General features: G+C 40.2%; 1 protein-coding gene across 1 annotated transcript in view; it reads right to left on the bottom strand.

The window, feature by feature from the left end:
• The window catches only part of gabbr2 (gamma-aminobutyric acid (GABA) B receptor, 2), a 154,272-nt gene that overhangs the window by 2,007 nt on the left and 134,423 nt on the right, over window positions 1-17,842 (bottom strand). Inside the window, exons 14-18 of the mRNA XM_034545526.1 lie at window positions 8,944-9,054; window positions 6,364-6,588; window positions 6,042-6,224; window positions 5,165-5,294; window positions 834-951 (exon numbers count right to left, since the gene is read on the bottom strand). Of these exons, the coding sequence (XP_034401417.1) occupies window positions 834-951; window positions 5,165-5,294; window positions 6,042-6,224; window positions 6,364-6,588; window positions 8,944-9,054 (767 nt within the window). The remainder of the gene's footprint in view (window positions 1-833; window positions 952-5,164; window positions 5,295-6,041; window positions 6,225-6,363; window positions 6,589-8,943; window positions 9,055-17,842) is intronic.

The following is a 17,842-nucleotide window of genomic DNA, read 5'->3' as shown; positions in this document are numbered from 1 at the left end:
CGAGAGAAACGTTTTCATTCGCTAAACTTTGTAATATGAATGGGCCTAGTCAGTTGTCTTGACCTTGACATTTATGCGTCACGGGAATAGCTCCAAGAGTTCCTTTACTTCTCCTCCCTGTCTATTTTCAGAGCTGCTTCCAATGCAAACTGTAAATCACTGGTTACATATGCCTCTGTGAGTCTCTACCTCTTTCTTTCTCTCCTCGGTCTCATCGTCACCCGTGTCTCAATCCATCTTCTCTCTGGGACTGCCCTCTCGACAATATTTTACCCCATCCTTGTCAGCTGTCTCTCCCATCTTCATCCATCTGTCTCTCTATATTACATTATATTATATATATATATATATATATATATATTACATTCTTCTCCTGAGTCTAGTTAAACAAGTGTAGGAGGGAAAACTCTCAATGAAGCATGATGTACACCTGCACACACACACACACACACACATTGATAGTCAACGTTTCTCAGCTTTGCTGTGTCTAAGACCATCGTCTCTTACAAGTTGGACCAACAAATCATTCAACTGCGTGTCTATGCATGCACACTATACAAGCACACATGTGTGTGTTTGTATGTGTTTGACTGTGAGTATATATGCTGCAGTAAGTCCAGCATGATGGAACAATACATGTACACGCTATGTGGTGACATGAATGTTGATGTGCGTGGAAGAGAAAAGCACAGGACCAGTCCATGCTAACGCAGGGCTCTGTTGCCAAAGCAACCGCCTGAGAACTACGTGTAGTCTGATGGAAAAGCTGAAAAGACAGTGGGGACGGGAGAAGGACATGGGGGTAGAGGTGCTGAAGAAATAGAAACGCTCACTGTTCGGGCGAGTTTATATCCTCGAGGGGACCTCTGTTTATTCTGGAAGGATCCATGGAGCCCCACTGCGCCTGAGGCTTCTGCTCCAGGTGATTCTTCAGTATCGACTTCTCCCCGTCTGCATTGAAAACACATGTAGGAATTGTGAATAATATGATGGGCTGAGTCAAATGGGCTGTCATACCTAACTGCTGGCTCCTGGGTACATGGCATGTTAATACATTAGCAAAAAAATGTATTTCCGGGTTTGAGAAGGGCTATTATCAATGCACAGTTCATTCACAACACAGACATAAAATCAATTTTGGGGACCAGAGTCTATCAAGACCGAGACAAGACCATTACTTTGAGGGGTGGGGACCAGGTCAAAAAACAAGGCCAGACCCCCTCACTGCAACATGCAAACCATATAGGCACTCCTCAAATTGATCCACAATCCCAGAGAAAACTAATGAAGCTTCTTCCTAATTCACCTCTTAATTACCAAATATGTGTGCATAGGAAATGTCTTGACAAAATAATCGCAATGAAAAAGGTTACTTTAGTATGTTACATTTTCATTTGTTTTCTATGAGTAGCCACAGCAATGATAAAAACAAATTCATATGATAATCCAAGTTTGGGACAAATTCCAAACCTGGAAACAGGTGCAAAGAGAAAGAAAGTGTGGTAAGGTAGAAAAGAAATAACCCTTATCCAGAGAGGAACACAGGGAAAGGTTTCCCAACATTGATTTATGTGTTCTACACAGTCTTATATGTTTTTAAAACTTTACCTGGGAGTAATGGGATGATCTCTTTCCCCCTATAGCGTTTTCTCTCCAATAGTCCCAGATTTCCCAGCACTTGCTGAGCTGATTCACTGATCACTTTGAGCTAGCTGAACTATTTTTAAGGCGACTCGTCCGTCTTTAAATTGAAAGAAAAACCTTGTAGCTCTCAGAGCTGTGTTAAAAGCACATACACATATATGTATACACTTCTTTATGGATTCAGAAAAGGTGTTCAAGCCACAAACAAAGAATTCGCTTGTTGATTTTATTTATTTAAAATGTCGATAGACCACAGCCCTAAACTGCTGCTTAGTTTACCAGAGTCTTGGGTTGAATATGTAAACAAATGACTGCTGTGTAGCATAAGGAAGATGATAAACATGATGGCTGTTTATCAACAACTATGACCTCTAACTTTTCAGTCAAAATTATTTCTGTTCTCAGCAGTTAATCTGTCAGAAAACTACACCTCAACTGTCAACCACCATCATGAAGACAGACAGAGAGATAGACAGACAGCCAGAGAGAGAGAGAGACAGACAGAGAAAGACACAGCGAGAGAGAGAGAGAGAGAGACAGACAGACAGAGAGAGAGAGAGACAGACAGAGAAAGACACAGCGAGAGAGAGAGAGAGAGAGAGAGAGAGACAGACAGCCAGAGAAAGAGAGACAGAGAGAGAGAGAGACGTGGAGGATAATCGCTGTTGACATGGCGTTCTACACTTATAACAGCCACTCATTCACGGACCTCAATACATTTAGACCAGCTCGCTTATGAATACTGATGACTGCAGTTTGAAGCAGGCGATTATGATGATGATGATGATGATGATGATGATGATGATGATGATGATGATGATGATGATGATGCTGACTGCCAAGCACAAGCAGATTGAGGGCAAAGATTATATGCTGGTTATCTTTGAAGGAGACTTAATAACCTGTGATTTTATTTCCATAATGTCAGATTGACGTTTCTGAGCAGCATCTAATGTGCTGTCTCTCTTTGTCTGGTCTCTCTTTTTCCTTCTCTCCTCACGAGATCATCATCGTGAACAGTTCACCAGCCTATAGACTCCAATGCATTTTTCTGTGCGAGTAAGAACAGTAATAGCAAGGTCAGACGATCGCTAAATATGTTATTCTTGCTTTGAGAGAGCTATGGCTCTACTAAGTTTGAATTCATCTCAGTTTAAAAAAAATACTTGATTCCTTCACAGGTTTTTAAATATGACTGTATTTATTAATCTGACACAAATTTAGAGAAGACAGATAAAGATTATAGTTTTCTATAAAAATATTTCTGTCAACGAACATTTGTAATAAAAAAGTATCTCTGTTCTCTCCTGACAAACTAACCAGGAAGTGCATACACGGATTGAGTCTAAAATAAATGTATCACTACGAGCCCAAACAATTACAATTTTAGTAAACTAAAATTAAGATTAATTAATTAATTAGTTTAATAATGCAAGCTAATTATTATCAGCTAATATGACTTTCTTGATACATGATTCACTAGATACTGTATAGGTTTTCACAACCACATTTGAACCTTGATACATGACTAAAAAAACAAAACATCAAACTTACAATATTTGATGCAGTATTCTGGTGAGGATACATCCGAGGCAATCCAAAGATCTCACAGATGGTAGCTCATTAACTAATTATATACTAATCAAAAATAATCTTGGCACTGACTCTGCGTTCCATAAAAAGACAACACTAAGCCACTTCATCAACAAATTGTGCAACAACAAAGACATATTCTTATTTTAGATCAACAGGATAAACAGAAGGAAGAAGAGAACACACCTAAACACAAAGAAGAGGCATTTGACACATTGTTTGGTGAATGTACTAACTAACTGCCATTGCGTAACTATGAACTTTCACAGATGAGGTACTCCTCAAACAATTCCAACACGGTCTGCTCCCAATCAGCAGAATGAGCGCAGCTGTTTTACTCCTTTACCTTCCCAAACTCAGACAGATCCATTACTTGAGAGCAGCTTTGTGCCGGCGTGTGCATCAGACGTGCTGAAACTGGTGGCAGTACATCCCATCACCATCACCCTGCGTCTGTCAAAATGGTGCCGAATGCAAAGCGATGCTGCTGGGGTGTAAAGATTCACTGATTCAATTTGAGGAGCCTGGCTTCATCATGTCTGAGATACAGCTGCATCAATTCAAACAGCCTGTAGAGATTGGGAGGGTAAATGAATCACGCTCTGGACATGAGGGAGATGACGTGTATCTTTAGATTTTAGCACCTGATTGTGTTACTCCTTGTGTTTCCCTATGCTTGTCTCACCCAATGATGGTTCACCATAACTGACCCCTCCTACCTTCTTTAATCTTCTCTCGATTGTTTTCTCAAATACATTGTTCAACAAAATCCCACACACAATAATTAGGTGCAAAAATCAAGTGTGGACTCACATAATGGGCTTCATAATAAAAGGTGGGAGAGTGGTGTGACTACAGTGTGTGTAAAACCTGCTAAGCAGCAGTGGCGTGTGCAGGTACTCTAACTAATCTTATGACTCATCCCAAGAAACGTCACAGACTTGCCGTCAGACAGAGTACTCATTTCCCTTCTTCACTTGCAGCTGACAGGAGCTCAAGCTATGGAAAAAAGTCACAATATTCCTTCAAGCTGCTGCTTTGAAAGCAGCATTAAAATCCTTTACGAAAGCCACTGAATATGCAGACATAACTGCATAACTAAAGTGAAACAGAAGAATAAGCACAGCACCTCATTACAGCTATACACATTACTTTATATTAAATTGTATCAGACTGAATCACACTGAATTGAGGTGAGACAGGACTGAATTGCATCATACTGAGCTGCTCATTTTTGGTTTTATTTTGGTCTACTAATCTAATAGTTTCAGCGACCAGCAGCAGCATCAAACAACGCAGCTGAGCAACTCCAGTGAGTTAGGGAGGAAGAAATTATTTGACATGGGTTGTATTGATTGTTATGGAGAGCATCAACACATCATGAGCGTAAGTTATGTGTTTGTTACTTCACGTCCACCAAACAACACTGTTTCTCCTGATAGGTCTTTGTGAGATTGTATCTTTCTATTCATTGCCTGAGTCTAGACTTTGTTGACTACTTCATCTGGCATCAATACATCAATAAATCATATGATTCCCGTGCTTTAGGTATCTGCCGATACTGAGTAAGATCCGATACCAGTGTTTAAGCAATATGCCTCACTGTGTGGATGAAACTGAGATCAATCTTTTATGTATAAGCAACATCAGGCTTGACTTGAACATTACTTTCCTAACTTTGGACAACAACATGTAAGACATAAATACATATAAATGTACTGGATTGTTATTTATTAAAATAATGGTATCCGATACCAGTATCGGACCGATATATACGATATCCATATTGGTATCCGGTACTTCTCTATGAGGTGAAACATTTTCCATGTGTTTTGTAAGAACTGAATACTGAACATGGGTGGCGTCACACTGATACCTGAACAGGACGGGAATAGGGCTGTAAGGAAACACACAGCCAGGGTCTCACCTTTACCGTCTGTGAAGTTGCGTATGCTGAGGATGTTGTTGGCATCTGGGTAATGGTTCTGTTTGATGTAGGGAGTTTTCTCTGGGGTGTCCTGCAGCTGCATGGTCACTTCTTCCAGCTCTTTGTCCAGCTTTTTAAACAGGAAATACAAAGAAAACATTAATCTTTATTTTATTTATTTATTGGGTAAAACATTTGATTAGGTAGAGTGAGTAAATTATGATCAACAACTGAACCGACTTTAATTACATCAAGTTTGCATAAACCATCCAAAGACAACCTAACTCAAGTAGGCTTCATGGTTAACAGACAACCATTACGCAGAGTGGATCTATTGATAACTTATTTTTATTTCAAAACATAGTGAAGAAAGGAAAAGACCATACTCCTTTTACGTGTCTTTACTAGTGTCTGAGTAGCTCCTCATTTGCCACAATCATGACAAAAGTAATGATAACAGCAGTAATTCCCTTCTGAGAGATCTGATAAAAAAGCCATGGTTTTTTTGTCACTCATTGTCAGTGTAAGTGAACATTTAAAGGAAATTAATCGAGAGAAGGTACAGTGTGGCCAGCTGAGAGACAACACCATCTCTCTCAGAGTTGCTTTGAACCACAAACAATCATTCTATTACAAATTAATGACATTATATTTGAAAAATGACCGGCTTCGGGAGAGCTAGGTGTTTTTTCAGTTAAATTATTTGTCTTTTTCCCCCCTTCTCTCGTACAACTTGTGCTCAAGTACTGTTTCTTCAATTACATTTAAAAGCTTCTTCTTATCCAGCTATTGCATTAAAACCCCTGTCACCCACTGCACACTGTAAACAAAGAAAGAAGAAGAAGTACAACATGAATATGTATTCATCAGGTCAGACCTCTGTTATCTTCATGCGGAGGCGGTGGTTATCAGTTTGAAGCCCGTCCAGTCGCGACGTGTTGGCCTGGTTGACGCTGGTGACGGAGGTGGAGGTCTTGGAGTCTTCCTTCTTCTGGTTCTGGGTGAACTGTAACCTGCGGTTCTGGGTGGCTGCGTCTGGGTTGGTCCTCATGGTGATCAACTGGAAGAGGGGTTTTGGGTATTAGTCAGAGCTGCACCATAAAATCACATGGGCAAAGAAAGCTACACATTACTGTGATGCTGTATTCTTAGGACACTAGGATACACACACACACACACACATACACACACACACTGACCTTGGGAACAAAGACCAGACAGAGCGTGATGGTGCTGCAAAAGATGATCACCAGCGCCACAATGCAGAACTGGACGTTGGGCTGGTCCCTTGTAAGAAAAGACACTGCAGCACCGATGATGCACATGATGCCCACGTTGTAAACACTCATCCCAATGTATTTGCTGTCATTGAGAGCCGGGATGCTCACGTTCCTGGTCTCCCATGCCAAGAAACAGCCAAATAACTGTTGGAGGGGGGGGGGAGAGGAAAAATGTTTTTGTTGTTTTTAATAAAACATGTTTGAGAGAAGGTTAAACAGACTTAATAAAAAAAAACCCTCAGGCAGTATCTCTGGGGCAATGCGTACACGGTTAGTCAACAATTTTGGTCATCCTCACTTTTTTTAATGCTATGCAGTTTTTTTTCCTCAAGAAAATAATACGTCGTATTCATCCTAATGTTTTTTGTTGTACACTGCTCTTTATTATTATTGATAAATGGAGTGCTGAGAAAGATTTCATCTTTTTATTTTACTTAGCATTAAGTGTTGAAGGAAAATGTATTTATAAATGTTATAATTATCTGAGCCTTTAAATACTTAAGTATGTTCTATCTAATGGGTTATATCTCACACTAGAGTTAAACACTGTGAAAGTATTAAAACATAGCTGTTGAATATCTGTCTCTCATGAACTGTTCCAGTTAAAAACATATTGATTGAAAAGGGTCAAGAAGGCCTCGAACAAGGTCTCAGTGACCTGGTACAGGTCCCTAACTGACCGTTAGACCAATAGGAACAACAGTCAACAAGCCACTATGGTCCGGGGGGGGGGGGGGGGGGAATCGACATAACTCTGTCTAGTTACCCTGACCACGTCAGTGGTGGGCTTTGAGGCAAGTGGGGGTAAAAGGGGGGGGACCAGTGTTCACATTTGAAATCTGTCCAGGATGGTATATCAACACGTGTTGTGTACTTTGTTTTTTAGTTGTTGTAAGTATCGTCATACCATCTTGACGAGTCGGAGACTCAACTCTTATGTTTGCACATATATTCTGCAAGTAAAATCTACAGTGAACTGAACATTGAACCAGCCTCTTCCGTGTTCTGTGGGAGTCGATTGCTGAAGTGCAGGAGTGAGTTCCAGTAGAGACTCACACTCAGTCAGATAAGAAGAAGGAACAAAGTTTAATTAGAGACAAGTCCGTAACAAGAATCCAGACAAGAGACCAATTTTTCCACTTCCTAAGAAACACTTAAAAAGTAAAAGAAAACAAGTCCATATACTACATTTCTTAATAAGGAGGAGAATAATCTAAAGAACATCTTTCTAAAGCAGCCTTTGGTTTCATTGGTGTCATGCTTGTGAAATGAGTATTAAGAGTGTTTGTCTCGTTGCAGCAGCAGCAGCCTGCTGAATAATTCACTGTGTGCTGTGTAAATTGGCCAGCCTGCTTATCCTAAAGTCTAAATGAGAGTTAGTGGAATGACAAGCAGCAGATTTACAGGAGCAGTCGTCAAGGATTAGTGGATCTCAGGTGTGTGAGCATGTGTACGCTAATGTGAAGGGATGGTGATGTGCGCGCATATGTATTTATATGTGAGACTGTGTGTGTGTGTGTGTGTCTGTGAAGGCAGGGTTGACTCGAGTCTTAATTTTTCTTTTTGCTGCGCTCTCCCTCCCCAAGCCTCATACAGATGTGGACTCCTGTCAATCATTTGATACAAACCTTTCCTGCTGCTCAACTTCTTTGTCGCCATCTTATTATTTTACATCAAAGCCCCTCCTACTTGTTACCCTACAAATTGCCCACTCCTCCCATCTCTTTTAACTTGTTTGTGTAGTATTCTTTTTAATGAATTAATTAATGTTTATTTTGATAGAGACTTATACAGTTGCACAACAAATATCCAATGCATATATGCTTACTATCCATGTCCTACAAATTGCCATCCTCAGTCTCTATATAGTAACAACATGTTTTGCATGTCTGTTTGTCCTAGAAGAGGTATCTGTTGTTACTTCTGAGGTGTATTCCTTTTTTCTCTGTTAAGGAGTGTTTTCTGGAGTTTTTCCTCATTTGAACAGTCCTTTCAGGCAAATTTGTGATTTTCGGCTATATACTGTATATAAATTTGACTTGATTTTACAGAATTGGTACGAGTTGTATCTATCTCCTTTCTCATCATTTTTTTGCCAGCTGAATTCCAAACAAACAACTCTTTCTAAGATTCCCACACCAGTTAAAGGTCAAGTGCAGTTTTATATGAGCTTGGACCCTGAATCACATTTGATTGGATAACTTCCTGAGTTTGTGTCGAGTTATCAAAAATACTTTAATGTTTTACATAACGAGTAAAGAGAAGGACGTTGATGTGAAAATACTCACGAGATAAAAACTAATAAATCTACACAGGAATACAGGGTTACAACTTTCTGTCTTCAAAGTAGATCCTCAAGGTTTAATTTTGACACACATTTCAGAAATAGTGTTAAATAAAAAGCTTAAAGCGTCATTATTGCCAATTTATAAGGCTGTTGTGTTTATGTGTGTGCACAGACTGTGAGTACATGATGAAATGTTGACCCTTTCCTCTCACCATTAGCAGTCCCTTGTAGGCGTAAACGATGCCCAGCCAAATGGTCATGTGGGTGTTCTCACAGTGCTCCAAGAAGGGACGGATGGCTATGTCTCGGCCTTGGGGGTCCGCCTGTCGACAACACAAACACATAGAGAAGAGGAGCAGTTGGTACAAACCTCCAAAAAGACAGGTGAACAAAAGAGTGCTAAATGTACAGTAACAGTGAAACAGGCAGCATTGTCTTGCGGAGCAATAAAACAGAAGGCGAAAACCAGTCAACCAGCTGTAAAAAGAAAACATCTTGATCCTGCTGCTGGTCAGAATGACGGGTGTCAGTAATCAAACAACCTGGTGTGTAATCAAACTGCTTCCCATCATGGCCACTGGGCTTCTCCAAAGTTGGCTGAAGTTAAATGAATCCATGCTTAGGACACTAATGGGCACGGCTAATGAAGCTTATTCATTAATGTGATTTACACCTCCTCTTCTCATTCTCGTCTCTTTCACACTATCTCTCCATCCTGCCCCAGTTTCTCTTATTTCTTTCGCTTTCTTTTCATTTCCACTGTCTTTCAGAGCAGGTGGTGACACATATGACTTACGGGGGAAATTAGCACCTGAGGTGGATATTAATACTCTGAAACACGTCACTTCTCCTCTCGCTTTCTCACTCTCTCTGTTAGGCAGATCTTTAAAAAGCTTTTAATAAGAGCATTAGTTTGCCCTGCATGGATTCATCTGAGGCCACACCAATATACCAACGCTGAGGCACCTGGGGCAAGGCTGGGCATAATGCCATGCTGCTCGCTAGGTGTGTGTGTGTGTATGTGTGTGTGTGTCTTCTGGCTTATTTACAGTAAGAGATGTCTAACGGCTCAGCAGATGGGGCTTGTGTGTATTTGTGTACACACATCTACATCATAGTCTTTGATTAGCAGTAATTCAGCTCATGAGCAAAATCCTTTAAGGCAGAAAGGAATTATACTGAAATGTGAGCTTTCTTTTATCCGTCACTCCTCACACATACTACACTGAGAGTGCATTTTGTTAAACGTGTCATGGATGAATGCCCTCAACACATAATAAACACACACCTACACATTCACATCCCTCTTTGGCTGCAAAGTCTACTTCCACTAGTCACTTTGACCCTTATATTCTTCATTCAGCTCCCATTAATGGAAATTGCAGCCATTCATGCTTTCCTCTATGACCTTGATGGATTAAAATTAGTGGTTCTCTATAGAATGATCACTTAAAATGGTAAATTTGTGCTTAAAAAGCTGCAGGGATTCACCCACCAGGGATGAATAGGAAAGTGCCCATACCGTATCATTTCTGGATATCTTTGAAGTGTTATGTTATAGTACAGTTCTCCAGCTTTAATTCCCATGTGTCTGCCTTGGAAATACAACTTTCAAACAGTGTTCCTCATCCTGCTTGCCTTTGCTGTCTTTTGCTTTCAACACTCAAACCCTCAAAGGATTACGTATGCAGTTACACATCACACGCTGTTTGTCAAAAAACAACGTGGCAGGTGTTTCGGAACCCCTGACAACTCAGATATAGATTCAACTTTTCCACCATCTGCCAAAGATCCTCATAACATCTGATGTCTCGAAACAGAAACACATTAAAAAGTGAGGATTGCTTCGGTGGCAGTGAGTTCACACACTTTGTCAAATCACTCATGAACCGTGTGACTCATGTCACTCATATCTGTGAACATTTTGGGACTCGATCATTGGAATATTGTTTACTTGAAGGTGAAGGACTGGTAGAGCAGTGTTTCTGCTCGAAACGCCATCAAGGAGGTGGAAACACAGCAACGTGGAGCAGCAGATGACGCAGAGGCTTTTTAAATATAAGGAACCACAATTAGTTGACACAGTACAGAAAATGAATCCTGAGACTGATGCATGGTATTTTTTAATCATACAGCTACGGGTAATTTCTTCATAAAATAAATGTTTTCAAGCTTCAAAATGTGTTTGGACAGATCAAGAGAAAATTATGAGTTCTGCATAAAAGGCCCCTGGTTTGGCAAAGTGTCTGGGAAGGAGCCAGTGGCATGAATCATCTCTCGTCACAGGAAGTGATACAGTTTTAAATTATGTTTCGCAATACAGACAATCATTCTGCAAACTGCTGCTCACTTCTGACTGTTGTAGTGTGGAAGATGATGCTCTACAAACACAGGCCTCACTCCCTTTGCCTTCCATACATTTATGAAAGAAGAGACTGAAGCCCTTTTCAAACATGGAATATAACATTGCTGAGTTCACCTGTCAGTTCAGGTGATAACTTTGTTCATACTAACCTCATGTTCATTGTTTGATTACATTTGCATCCCAAAAAAATCTCAGCTCTTTTCCACTGAATGGCTTTACCACATCATCTGCACCTTCATCATTTATGTATAGTTACGTGTTTGGCTGAGCAATCTGTTATTCAAACAACAATGCTTCGAGGAGTCAAACTTGTTGCAAATCATTTTGTTCATTTAATGCGAGAGGCACATTCTGCATCAGTGCTCTTTGCAAAGTCGCAGCTCCTTGTGTCACTAACAACCAAATGATAAGACAAAATGAGATATAATGCTTATTAGGCTCGGGACTCTATCGCAGCAGAGCAGACAGCGCCGTTTGGAGGGAAGCTGTCTGGGGAGTTGCCAGGCAACAGGGCTGTAGGCAGCAGGCAGTCCCAAAGCGGTGGTGATGGCAACAAAAGTGGCGGTTCACTGTCATTTTTCACAGCATTAGCCCTCTAAAGGGATCACTCTGGGAGGGCACAGTACAGGCAGATCGTCTATGGAGAGATGGAGCTAGATGAGGCGATGCAAGGAGAGAGGGAGAAAGGAATGGAGGGTGGGATGGAGAGAAGACAGGACCAAGAAGTATGGATGGAAAGATGGAAGTTGACAGAAATTGAATAATAAAGGGATAGCAGGATAGATGCAGAAAGGTACAGATGACGGCATGGAGAGTTAAGATGAATAGATGCTGTGAATGTTTCTTCAAAGAGATAAGATAAGGACAGAAGAACATCTAAAATAAAGAGATTGTTGGAGAGCAGAGGAAGGTGAATACATCAGGAAGACCTAAGAAAAGGTAGAGAAATGGAGGTAAAGATGAGGGACAAACTGACTGTAAATTGCAACTGTCTGACTATTTATGTGTTTTTCTATTAAAATGGCTGTTCAGAGAAACAAACTCCATAGTTTCCAAATATGGGGCAGAATTTTATCTTTTTTTTTCTTCTTTATTCTTTTTGATTAAGCCCATTTACTTCACTTCATGTAGTAGTATCTCCCAGCTTGTTCCATGAATGCACTGGTGGAAAGCCACGAAGAAACCGTCTGAGACCAGCAAGCTGGCTCCTTAAAAGTCAAATCAAAATGAACATTATCCTTTTGACAATGGATGGGGGGGGGGAGGACGTACTGACAATTACAACAGAGGAGTTTCCACCATGATGAAAGAACGAGAGAGAGAGAGAGAGAGATGGGGACAAAAGATATGTATTTCGGGTGGAGCTTTAGCCTTTGTGGCAGCATTTTATGTTGTAGTATTTCATGACTGTGATGAAAAATGACGGAGGGAAAGTCAAATAATGCAATACCAAAAAAAAAAAAAGTTTTGTCCTCAGGGATGATCAGAGAAGCTTTTTCATAAAAACACGACATCCAATTACTGTTGTGATTACTCTAGGGACTAAATCCTTTACATTTATGAACGCTGAGGCTATTAAAGTCTCTCTCAGCAGCAATGTCATATCTTGTTTATCAAATAATAATAATAATAATAAATAGAGATTTTCTGATTGGTAATTGGTGGTGCTTTGAATGTCAGCGGACCAGCCCCACCAACTGTTTCCCTGACACAAAGACAAGGAGAGAAACACTGACACAGTGCTGTCGGATAGAGACTTCACGCTAACACAAACACATTATCCTGTGTGGCACCAACTGTTTTCATACATGCAAATACAGACATTTTTTGCATTAGTCGTATGTCATTCTCAGCCTGCCTCCGCTGTCTGAGGGGGAATACTGTTATTAGGACTGTACACGTTTGTGACAAATGTCATATCACAAAACATGTTATGTGTTGAAAGTGGTTTTCGAAGAGACACAATAAGTACCACAGTTAATAAAATGTTATTTTAGGAGAAGCTACAGCATGATTTTAGAGAAATGTTACAAATAGGGAGGTATTTAAAGTATAAATGAGGGGATGTAGAAAACCAGGATGAGAGTGTCCGTGTGAGAAAAACAAACAAAGAGCACAGAGGGCAAAGAGATGGGAAGATGAAAGGCAATTTTATGATGCAGTAAATTGTAGGAAATCATTTGAAAAGCAGCGAGCAGAGTTTTCACAAGACTTCCATGAGTTTCGGAGCAGCAGTAATGGCCTTTAGACAAGCAAATAGGAGAAGTGCATTGCTCAGCTGGTTGGACAGGGAGGTTGATGCCACTAATGCCAAAAAGAAGGAGTTCACGCCCACTTTGAAGATATTTTCTTGTAGGCACATGACGTAACAACAACTGTAAATATCCAGCCACAACCCAGAGGGCAAGCTTGTAGCAAAATGTAAGACAGCATTGCCTCATGCTAACGCATGAGGCAATGCTGTCTCAAGGGTTCAAAATGTCTTACATTTTGAATCCTTATAAAGCTCTTTTACTTTTCCTCTTAATTATGAATATGGTTGCCTGACTCGCGTAACTATAATTGTCTGGTTAGACAGCGCTGTTAGCAACAAAGCTGTAGCCAAAATGTTGCTTTAAAGTTTATACCTTTAAAACACAGAAAACCAATTGAAAAATAAATGGCAAAAGCCAACAGTGCCAACGGAGAGTAGAAGCGTGCCAAAGAGCTTCAGGACTTTAGACCAGTTTAGGGTAAAAAACCTTTCGGGGTAACACTTAACGTTGAAGTTCCCTCATTTAGCAATAATATATATATACATGTAATACATGGTTATCATGCAGTTGTACACAGATATAAGTGTTTACAAATGTATTTCTATAACTCCTCCTCAGGGGACCCATAATCCGAGGCTGATAAATTGCTAATGAACGACTAGAATAAAGTAAAACATAGTTTTTCATAGGAGAAAATATACTTATTGACAGATATTGTACATTAATAAACACTTAAAATGTCATCATATATGCGTACAACCAGTTGTAGAAATAAGTATGGTCAAGGAACTACAGAGCAAGTATCAACTGACTTTTGCGTCATTCTCGCACACTGTGTAATAAATAGTTGAATGATGTTATGTTCAAAACAAGTGCTGCCTCCCCACTGAGGTGATGAGATTTTTAAAGGACCTTTGCTGTTCCTGGTGTGTGTGCAATAACAGTAAAGCACCTGATTCACTTAATGAGGCTCACAACTTGAAGATCAGATGGCGGACATCGGATGATGCACAGCAGCAACCGACCAGGGTCTAAAGAAATGTTCTGCCTCATTAAAATCAACAAACAACAACTTTCCAAGGAGGCTTACATTGTTTATCTTACCAATGTTTGGCTTTCTGAAGTGTGCCCCTTTCCCCTCAAAGTCTTCTCACATGACCAGTTGTATAATTAAAATTATACAGGATGAGTTTCCTTTTGTTAAATGGACCCTCTGAAGCTATTTCTTATCAAATTTGACTAAATGGGAAAATTGCTTGCTCATGGTAGATATTCGCAATGTAAAAAATATTATTTGCAATATCAAAAAAATGCAATAACACTAAAGAGAGAATGAGGCTGTTTTTCTGAGCTCATACAAAGTTGACAATATTGAGATCCTTGATTTTCACAGAATAGCAAATCTTGCTAAACCAAAAGAATAATAGACCTACATCTAGGGAATATGCAAAGTGATATTAAGGTTGAGGCTGATATGGTACCTTGTGATTTTCCCTTTTCTACTTTATCAAAAAGGTATAGAGCACTGAGAGAAGAGTTTACCCCATGAAGATTTAAAATGTCATATGATACATGCTCTGAAGGTATGTGGCACATCCACTGGTATAAAGAAACAAAAATGAGAGCAAGAAACGAAAAAAAGTCAGTGAGTAAAGGTAGTAAGAAGTGAAGGAGGGTGAGAGAAGGAGCCAGGGGAAAGAGCGAGGGAGGGTAAGGGTGGTGTGCCCCCGGCTGGGGCTGACCTACATGCTACATGCTGAAGGGTCATGGTGGCAGGGCAGCAAGATGCCGCTGGCACTCCGAGCCATGTCTCTGCCATCCTTCTTCACAGTGTACGTGAACACCATCTAACTGTACGTGTGTGTGTGTGTGTGTGTGTGTGTGTGTGTGTGTGTGTGTGTGCGTCCCTGTTTGAGAGAGCTTGTGTGTGTTTTAGTGTGGTGTCCTAGTCAAACCGGATGGGTGACCAGGATATTCCACCCCAGTGCATCTTCACAGATATTATTCTGGTTCGCTTAAGAGAGACAAAATGATGCGGATGGAAAGAAAAAAGACAACAGAGATAAGATGGAAAACAAAAATGTAAGAAATTAAACACAATCAACACACAATATGCCAGATCCACACAGACGCATACACATTCTCCCAAACTGTTCAAGCTTTAATCTTCATTAAACTACATCATTCACATCTCACCATACAGTCTCCTCCCCCTCCTTTCCTCTTCCCCACTAATGATGATAAAATGATGTCTTTACTTGAATGTGTGTCTGCATTTAAATATTTCTGCTCCCTTGCTTGCTTGAGCATCCAGCCCTCTTTCTTCATTTTTTTCATACAAGCCTGTAATCCCATTTGAGAACTAATCCTACTGATAGTACCATGGCCCAGTGACCTTCTAACCACCACTGGGCCAGATTGGCAGTAACATGATGAAATTGTGAAAGGATTTTTTTTTCTGTTACTGCCCTCTCTGCAAGGAACTGACACAATAATGTATTGACAAAAGACTGATCACTTGTTCTTTCTTATAACTGGCTGAGCTGGAAACAAACTGCAGCTTCATGCAAGGAAAGGAACAGCTGGCAGGTCAGTTTTCTCATTTTATTCAGTCCATAATTCTGAACTCAAACATTGGTCTGGAGATGTCATCATACATGTCAAGTCTCTTGTTTTACCCAAGAATCCCAAATTAGGGTCCTTGCCCTCTCTTGAATCATCACACAATAATCAGAGGAGATGTGTAATCCCAGTGTCCTGCAGAGTGCTTCATTGACTGGGCTCCTGACAGGGAGAGCTGTCAGGAGAGGTGATCTCCACACTGGTTGGCAGGAAGTAGTACCAAAGTCATTTTCATTGGCCGGTATGTTTTGAACAACAAGACTGGTTTCTCTTGCAATGCAAGAGCAGTCAGTCAAAGATCTGAAGAAATTTGAAGCGAGAAAAAAACCGTACAAGACAGTTATAGTTGGCAGGTAAAAGGTGGAGAAATACAAAAAAGAATTTGCACCACAACTTCAAAGGAAGACCTTTCAAAGTACGGGGAGAGGAAAGCACACAAAGGAAGCAAACATACACATTTATTTGAAATCTAAAGGAAAAACACACACATGCTGACACATAGACAAGTGCTCCAAAATTACTGTCTATGTGTCAACTTTATAAGATTTTCTATTATTCACTCTTGTGTGCAGTCTCACAAAATTACAGTATTATGGCGCATACAAATACTCAAAGCTACATTTCAATCTGCACACAGCGACATCAAAACACACACACACACACACACACACACACACACACACACATACACACACAGAGCTGCCTTAACTGATTTATTAAAAGCTAAACGCGTCATTAGCGTAAGCGGCTAACCCTGAACATTGGGCTCATTAGAATATGCAGATGATGTGTTACAGCCTGACACTACGCTAGATTGCAAGCTAAGGCTTTTACTATCATAGACTCCGACTGCTTTTATGGGTGCTATTTTTTAACGTACCTCCCTGTCATAACGCTAGCTTTCATCAAAGCTCCCATCTGCACACGGTGTAGCTGAGGGCTGTATGCTGGGTGTAGCTGCCTCAGTGTTGGGGGATCAGGTATGTTTATTGGGAGGAAGTAATGCCAGAGAAGTGAGAATACTGTTAATAATATCTGCATACTTCACTTTTAGAGATATCCCGATCACCTTCATGTGCACCCGATACGATTGCTGATGACCATATTGGCCGATATTGATTGTTTTTGTTGTCATTTTGGTTTGTTACAGCGGTTGGTATACAAGACTCCACAAACATGTTATCCTTTTACTTTATTATAGTCATCTATATAGGTTATTTACATATAAATACACTATTCAATTAATTAGGAAATAAATATAGTATTTTTAATTATGTATAATAAGCTGCTTATGGTTGGGGAGTCAAATTTGTGATAATCACCTCTCCTGTGTTGATTTTTTATTGCTGTGATAACTTCCGATCCAAACTAGTTTACAAGGTTGAACACATGATAACGTTAGAATTGACCTTCGCCCAATACGTTTTATTAATGACAATCTACTGATCACATATTTTGAATGAGTATCAGCCGATAACGATGGGCAGTAAAACTAAATGTGTAACAGTTTTATTTCTCTGCGGTTCAGATGTGTGTCGAACTGTAGGTGGGATCAAATACGGACAGTTACACCACAGTACATGGCTAAGCAGCAACATGATGAATATTTATGGCCTTTGCCTAGTCCAAATCAGCAGCCAGAGGCTTCAGGCAAAACATGTCAGACATTTCTTTAATTAAAAAACTACTGACTGACATGTTGCTGGAAAACACAGAGCGGGGAGGATCCAGTCCACACGCACACAGTCTCTTTAACACCTGGGTGCCATTCTTTACCTGAAGGAATACTTGTGGTTCCTAGAGTCCTAAAAAGTAGGATGGGAGCAAGAGCCTTCAGTTATCAAGCTCCTCTTTTATTGAACCAGCTTC

The sequence above is a fragment of the Cyclopterus lumpus genome, chromosome 11 (genome assembly GCF_009769545.1).
Source record: "Cyclopterus lumpus isolate fCycLum1 chromosome 11, fCycLum1.pri, whole genome shotgun sequence".
NCBI lineage: Eukaryota > Metazoa > Chordata > Actinopteri > Perciformes > Cyclopteridae > Cyclopterus > Cyclopterus lumpus.
Note: the sequence above shows the minus strand (reverse complement) of the source record. Positions and strands in the feature narration are given on the sequence as shown.